Here is a 7,886-nt window from a genome sequence, read left to right on the forward strand (position 1 = left end):
GGATGAACCGGGCACTTCGTTCCTGTTTCTGTGAAAAGATACCCCATGGTAGTACCAGACCAAATATCCTTCTCGGCAACTTTGATAACATTTATTATGATTGTATCCGACGAAATAATTGATCAATTAATTATAATATCATTTATTATAATTTGATCAAATAAGATAATTAATCTATTAATCTGTTGAGTTTAAACCACTGATCGAAGAATCTTGTGTTGCAGGAGCATCATCGTCGTCTTCCGATTTGGTCAAGAACCCTTTTGGGCAATATCTTGAGCCAGTCATACAGATTGAATATTTATACTCGCTCAGATAACAGAGATGAGTGTTCGCTTGGAGAATTATCCGTATGTTTTGTGAACATTGCATCGAGCAAGGAGGGAAGAGGTAATGCCATTCATATTATTTCACAGTTCTACGGTAGCATAAATCCGGAGGAACAAAGGAACAAGCACAGTGTTGACCTTCCTGAGCAAAGGAAAAAGCCCTTATTCTTGAACGCAACCACAGCTACATCACCAGCAGATTTATTTGGACAGATCAGAATGAGTCATAAACAACACACAACCGGAGAACGATCGGAAATCAAGTGAGCGTGGCACCCTCGTTCTTCCTCTGCCTCTTCTTTTGTCTCGGCCATGTTCGACTCTTGGAACCTTGCCTGCGGCACCTACCATAGTCTTGGCATCTGCCTACAAATTGGTGACAAACAATGTGGGTTATCTTCTTATCATGACTAAGATCTCGTGTATGAAAGCAAAAGGACACAAGCGTAGAAGCAGCGCTTATCTGGTTAATGTATACCTTCTCGCTCTTTTAAGGTGTCCTCAACTGCAACGGTTCATCATCAATTTTGGCCTGGATTGTACACCCTTCAGGGGCGGTCGACCACCTGTATCGCTGCTCGAGCTTTGGACACCCATTGATTTGCAAATCTACTATATTACTAGGTAGCCTTCCCTCCGGCAGCATCTTGATATCAGGGCAATTCACTATGTGCAGGCTCTTGAGGCTTGGAAGGGCGGCCAGTAGATGAGGAAGGCGTTGCAGGCGGTATACTCCAGCGAGACGCAGTTGTTCGAGAGACGCAAGATGATCCAGCCGCTTCTCCAGCCCTCGAGTAAATGCTTCGAGATCAAGGCTGTCGCGAATCTCCAATCGACGAAGCGAAGCGAGGTGTCCTTCCTGGAGGCTGCTCTGGAGAAGCGCGAGCTTATCAATGTGAAGTATCAACGTTGATGTTGAGGCCTCGTCCTCCACCAAGTCGAACGAGTCGCCACCTGCAAAGCATCGGACAAGAAGCTCCTCGAGTGATGAAGGGAGGGCTATCGGTCCTGTTAAACTACGACAGTTTCCGATGGCGAGCTTGCGAAGACGAGGGAATATTTTACGACATTGCTTCGCCCCGTTGTCCCACTTCTTCCATTCGTTCAGCGTATCAAACAAAAGCTCCTCCAACGATGGGAATGGTGCATCTGTGCTGCCATAAAACTCAGCACCCACCTCTTCCACCGAATCCATACGCCTTAGGTGCAGAACCCTGAGAAAAGGAAGCTCTCCGAGAGGGGGGAAGGATGTCAATTGATGGCAAGACCACATCTCTAACCTCTCTAATCCCAGCAAATATTTGTTCTCCATCCAACACGGGTGTCGGTGACCCTTGTAGCCATTAATCTTCAGATTTCTAAGATCTGGATGCGGTCGGAGTCCTCCAATAGCATCTTCGAATTTAGTGGGAGTGATGGCTTTGCCTTCATTGCTCCAGCACAGTTCCAACCAGATGAGGTACTCCTTGTCCTCCAACATGGCCTCTTCTGCCTTCTCCTTGCTGTCTACATGCTGGAGACCTCTGATGCAGAGTCTGCGGAGCTGATTCATATACTTCAATTGCCCTATATCGAATCCTTCCTTTTTGTGTTGGATGCGATAGTCCTTTAATTCTTGAAGATAAATTAGATTGCCAATCCATGGAAGGGCCGTAATTGCTTCGCTATCTGCATCCACACAACGTAGGTTGCTTAGCTTGTTCATGTCATCTGGCAGCGAAACACTCTTGGAATGCATCCTCAGAATCAACCACTGCAGATGGTAGAGCTTGCAGAATGACTTGGGCCACTCCGTGATGGCGTTCCCAGGCAGCTCAAGGTACCGAAGGTGTTTCAATTTACCAATAGCCTCTGGTAAGCCTCTTCCAAGCACAGAAAGCACCAATAAACGTAAGCTTTTCAAACTCTCCAAAACCTCTTTAAGAGATTTATCATATTTAGACCTGGTCTCCTCACCAATGCCCGACAGATCGCCAACGACCACAAGGCTGCGGATGTCTTTCCTCTCGCACAAAGTTTCAGCAACCGTAACGAGATCATCAGCAGCAACATAGACATGGCGGGCCTTGTTCGGGATTCTAATTGGCTCACCAGATTTGACACCCTCGAGTCTGAAGTACTCACCGTCGGAAACACTTTCTGCAAACTCGTGCAGGATAGGGTGAAGCTCAAACTTGTTTTGCCCTGTCTTCGCATTCACGAAAAAGGATCTGCACGACAGCTCTTCGATCGACTCCTCGCCAACGTCCTCCATTCGGTTGTTCCAGTCATCGCCCTGAACGAAGCCTAGGGCCATCCAAATTCTTAGCAGCTCCTTTTTCTCGAAGCAGTGCTTCCTCGGGAACAATGAGCAAGAAAGATAGCACTGCTTTAGGTGGGCGGGTAGGTCTTCATAACTCAACCTCAGCACCGGCGCAATGTCACCCTCGGTTTGTTTGACCTCACAAATTCTTTTACGTAAGATTCTTCTCCAGTGTTCTTCCTCTAACTTGGACTCTAAAGCACGCCCTACGGTCAGCGCTGCTAGCGGCGATCCCCCCAACTTCTTCGCTATTTTCCTGCCTACGTACTCCAACTTTTGATGATCGCTACGGTTTTGATCACCAAGCGCACATTCTCTGAATAATTCCCAGCACTCCTTTTTCTTTAAACCATCAAGATGTATAGTTCCTTTGGTTCGCATCATCTTTGCGACGTTCTGGTTGGTGGTCGTCACTACGATCTTGCTTCCCTTTCCTCCAGAATTAAATGGGACGCAAAGGTTCTCCCAAATAGTATTGGATTCCTCCCACACGTCGTCCAATACAATCAAAAACCTTTTGCCCATCAGCCCGTCACGAATAATGTTCTGAATCTCTTCCAGATTGCTAATGCTATGCAGATCCCTGGGTCTATCAAAACCGGCAGATTCTATCATCTCTATGGAAAGCCTCTTAACGTCAAAATCGTTGCACGCACACACCCATGCCATGACATCCAACTTCTTTTCTTCTGTCCACTCTTTTACACTGTTATAGGCGAGCCTAGCAAGGTGAGTCTTCCCTATCCCACCGGGTCCTACGATAGCCACAACTGAGTAGTTGGCGTCGCCTGATTCATCACCTAGCATGTTCAGTAGCCTCTCCATGTCATGTTTTCTTCCTCTAACAGAGTAGGACTTGGCTGGGGGAGTGGTGGTTGTTCGTCGCCAATCGGGGATGGCGACTTCATGTTGCTTGTTAGTGGCTACATGGAACTCTGCTACTTTAACAAGTATACTGATTCCATCAACTAGTTTAGCGGATGTTTCGACAGCCATGTTTAACTTTGAAGTTCTTTCAGAAGCAAAAGCAAATTTCATGAACATATCTTTAGCGTCATCTCCTATTTTTTGAGCGTAGAATGCAACTCTACTGACCTTGTTCTTGCTTTTGGCTTTCTCTTTGAGTAACTTGTAATGGAATATATCGATAACCTCGTGCACAGAGCAAGCAGCATCCTGGACGTCCCAGAGCCAGGCTTCCAAGCTCGGGTTCGTGATCCGCCTCTTGCCAACTTCGAAGATGGCCGCCTCAATCTTTCGGAGGTGCCTCTCCAGTTGTCGTAGCTTGAACTGCTTGCCCTTCCGGTACTCGATCTGGTTGTTTATGTAGAATTTGATTATGTCCGCCACTTTGGTGATGGCCACAGACACGAACCAGCCTGCTATTATCACTTCAGCCATCGGTGCTTGCGTCTACCAGTGGTGAAGAGAGAGAGAGAGAGAGAGAGAGAGAGAGAGAGAGAGAGAGAGAGAGAGATGAAGCTTCAAGTCTCAGAAATGTTCGGTGCGCTTAGACTAGCTCAGTCTGCAAGTATATATACAAGTGACTCATGAGCTGTACAAACTAGTCGACATTTGTTTAGGATGAAGGCGATGGCCATGGCTTTCAATGGTTTTGGATCCGGCGGAGGTATAATAAGATATGACCTTGGATTGCCTTCACCTATTAGAGTCAACTATGTTTGTTTGCAGCTATCTAAAAGTCTTGGGCGTTGCATTTGTTTTTTGAGAAGACAGCAAAGTCGGCCTTCGCTTTCGAGACAGCCGCTGGAAGGGTTGGTGGCGGGTGAGAAGTGACTTCTCTGCTTCCGTGATCCGACAGGGTCAACATCGACCAGCCTTATTTAAAGACCGACTTGGTTGTCTTTTTTTCCCCTATGTCATTCTCCTATAACAAAATTCTTATGTCGGCCTTCATCTCCATAGATATATCACATGTTTTAGAATATGTTTGTATCAGTTTCATAAGGGTGTGGAATTGGAACGACTTGGAATTACAAGTTGCACTCTCTTATTGCATGAATCAAGTTGTCTCCATGGTAAGTAGTCTGCAGTTGTGCTACTGAGGAAGGTATGTTTGGGTTTGGGCTTCATGATCTCAGTACTCTGCGATGGAGCTTCACGAGAGCAGAAACTTCATCCGACTCCATGATCAATTGCAACATCTTGATTGCTTGTATCCATCTCATCTTCTCATGCATACGGAGAACTGAGTTGCTCAATTGCTTCCTCCTCTTCCTTTCTCGAGTTATATCCGTGTTATCTTGCATTCCAGAGAGACTCCACAACCGCCCATTTGTTTTGTTCATTCCCGTCAATTTTACTATTTATTTTGCATTCGAGAGACGCCACAACCACCAACCGCCCATTTGTTGTGTTCATTCCCGTCAATTTTACTATTTATTTTGCATTCGAGAGAGACGCCACAACCACCAACCGCCCATTTATTTTGTTCATTCTCATCAATTTTACTATTTATATTACATTCGAGAGAGATTTCACAATCACCCATTTGTTTTCTTCTTAGAGACATAACCAAGTTAATAAAAAATTGAATGAGTTAGGAAAGGACAAAAAAAAAAAAAAAGGTGAATTCTCGAAAAGAGCCTCTAACTTTAGCAAGTCTTTTTTTTTTTTTTTTTTTGCCCCGAGTTTGAAAAGTTTCCAAACAATATCTTTATTTTTTAAAATGGCAATGAATACCGTTAAACTCGTTCAATCGATTGGGTACACTGTATACCGTTTATCTAGTTTCAAGGGATGTCTACAAGGTGTATGACCTTTCATCTTCGAGGTTGGCGATCTTTCATGTCAGCATTCACTCGTAGATGTTGTTTCATCTCCTTCCTATGCCTTATGGTTTTAAGGTTTCCAGCAACGTCGTCAAGTTCTATCATAGTCATTCACAGTCACCTCTCTTCTAGTGTTGTCATCGAGTTCTAGTGTTATCATCGAGTTCCTATTCCGTTGTCGAGTTCTTGTGCTACCATTGAGTTTCTATTTCATCATCGAGTTCCTATGCCATTGTAGAGTTCTTGTACTACCACCAAGTTTCAACGTATCTCACCGTCCACTTCTAGTGCTGCCACCATCGACTTTGAGCAAGGAGTTACTCAATAATTTTATAAGATTTATAACTTAATTGTCTAAAACTCTTTGAAAGCTTAAAACCCAAAAATACCCCATCGATATAACTTATGCTTTCACGCATCTAAAATAATCCTACAAAATGCATCATAAATTACACTCAAATGTCTATTGTTGATTTAGTAAGATGAAGTAAGAAGTCTCCTTAAACTCATTATACTCTTTCTCTTAGAGGATCCAAACAAAATGGAATCACATACTATGAGTTGATTTTCTTAGACCAAAATTTGATAATACCTTTGGGACATATTTAATAGGTCAATTGTCAAAAGAATTACATAAAGATATCATGCTTTGGTGAAAATGAGAAAAATATAGAGAAAATAAAAAAAACCAAATTATTCAAACTTTGAAAAGAATAAAATATTATCAAAATAAATCTCTAAATTATAAAATTTTATAAAGATCCATCTGGTTGAAATTGAAAGTTTTTTTTTTTTTGAAAATTCAGTAGATTTGAAGTATTCCTTCATGTTGATACTTTAATTTTGGCATCGGATCAAAATCAGGATACTATATATCATGAGTTGACTTTTGTGGACTTAAGTTAAAAGTTTAAATTAAAAAAATATTATACATAGGCATAATGCTTTAGTGGAAATAGAAAATGATGGAGAAAATAGAAATATCGAAAACTGTTTAGACTCTAAAAGATATTAAAAAATTATGTATCTTAAAAAAATTGTTATAGAGATCCATATAGTTAGAATTGAAAGTTTTCTGAATATTTTATAGTATTTAGACGTCAATACTCTAATTTTCAGTTCCAACCAAAAGTAGAGTATCGATAACTAGGATTTAACCTTTTTGAATCAACTTCTTACCGTAGCTTTAAGATATATTCAAAAGCTTAAATATAAAAAATATTATATAAAAGCATAATGTTATGATGAAAATAAGAAAAACATGGAGAAAATAAAAAATCCCAATCTATTTAGATTTTGAATAAATAATAAAATTAAAAGATAAATTACAAATTTATTATAGAGGTCCATGTGATTGCAATTAAAAACTTTTCTAAAAATTTTATAACATTTGGACTATTCCTCGAGGTCGATACTTTTAACTTTATGGTCTAATTAAGATCAATGTATTGAATATCAAAGAGTTGACTCTTTTGGACCAATCTTTTATCATATTTGTTTTGGCATTTAGAGAAGTTCAAATGTTAAAAAAATATAATAACATCAGGTGGAATTAAGAAAAGTACGGAGAATATAGAAAAATGTTCATATTTTAAATAAATCAAAAATATTTAAAAAATTTATTATATAGAGCCATGTGATTATATGAATGTGAATGGAAGAGGTGAGATAGGGATTAGGAATCCTTATTGGGGGGTGAGAAATTCATGGATTCTTTATATCATTCTAATTAATTAATTTAATTTTAAAAATAAAATTATTATCAAACCTAATTAATAATATTAAAAGATATATATAATAAAATATAAACATATATAAATATAAATAAAATCAAAATTATCATAATCTACGAAAGAGATGGGGGGAACGATGGGGGGGGGGTGGTGGGCAGGGCAGGCAAGGATGACTATGATGAAGGGAGAAAGCTATAAAGAGAGAGGAAGGAGAAGGAGTGTGCAATGGGAAGAGGAGGAGAAAGAGAAAAGAATATTAAGGAATCATCATCATAATTTATTGTGTTTGCAGCCATCGATCACTAGAGTAATCGTCATTTGTCGATAAAGAGAGGAGGACTAATGAAGACAAAGTCAAACAATCATTGCAACATCGCATGCGATTAGGGATTGGATGCATATTATGCGTGGAGCTACGAGGAGTTGTTATTGTTGAATGAGATGTTTGATTTGATTCAATTGAATCAAATGATTTTTAATTGAATCATAATCGATGCAATGAGAAGATGAGGAGAAAGAGAAAAGAATATTAAGGAATCATCATCATCATTTATTGTGTTTGCAGCCATCGATCACTAGAGTAATCGTCATTTGTCGATAAAGAGAGGAGGACTAATGAAGACAAAGTCAAACAATCATTGCAACATCGCATGCGATTAGGGATTGGATGCATATTATGCGTGGAGCTACGAGGAATTGTTATTGTTGAATGAGATGTTTGATTTGATTC

The 7,886-nt window shown here is 40.4% G+C and overlaps 1 protein-coding gene across 2 annotated transcripts; it reads right to left on the minus strand.

Annotated features, from left to right (window-relative positions):
• Positions 1-384: 384 nt before the first annotated feature.
• On the minus strand, positions 385-4,136 carry LOC135584506 (disease resistance protein RGA2-like). Of its 2 annotated transcripts, none has more exons than XM_065187809.1 (2): positions 808-4,136; positions 385-691 (listed from the first exon to the last, which is right to left on the minus strand). In XM_065187809.1, exon 1 carries the CDS (start codon positions 4,030-4,032, stop codon positions 820-822), a length of 3,213 nt encoding a protein of 1,070 aa, XP_065043881.1. In that variant the 5' UTR covers positions 4,033-4,136; the 3' UTR covers positions 385-691; positions 808-819. The 2 variants fall into 2 exon arrangements, with proteins under 2 accessions (XP_065043881.1, XP_065043880.1); XM_065187808.1 differs by having other exon boundaries at positions 385-695.
• Between the last annotated feature and the right edge of the window lie 3,750 nt (positions 4,137-7,886).

The sequence above is a fragment of the Musa acuminata genome, chromosome BXJ1-6 (assembly GCF_036884655.1).
Source record: "Musa acuminata AAA Group cultivar baxijiao chromosome BXJ1-6, Cavendish_Baxijiao_AAA, whole genome shotgun sequence".
NCBI classification, from domain to species: Eukaryota; Viridiplantae; Streptophyta; class Magnoliopsida; order Zingiberales; family Musaceae; genus Musa; species Musa acuminata.

Excerpts from the sequence above, each read along its gene's own strand:
- LOC135584506 (XM_065187809.1), bottom strand. The coding sequence starts at position 4,032 with ATGGCTGAAGTGATAATAGCAGGCTGGTTCGTGTCTGTGGCCATCACC.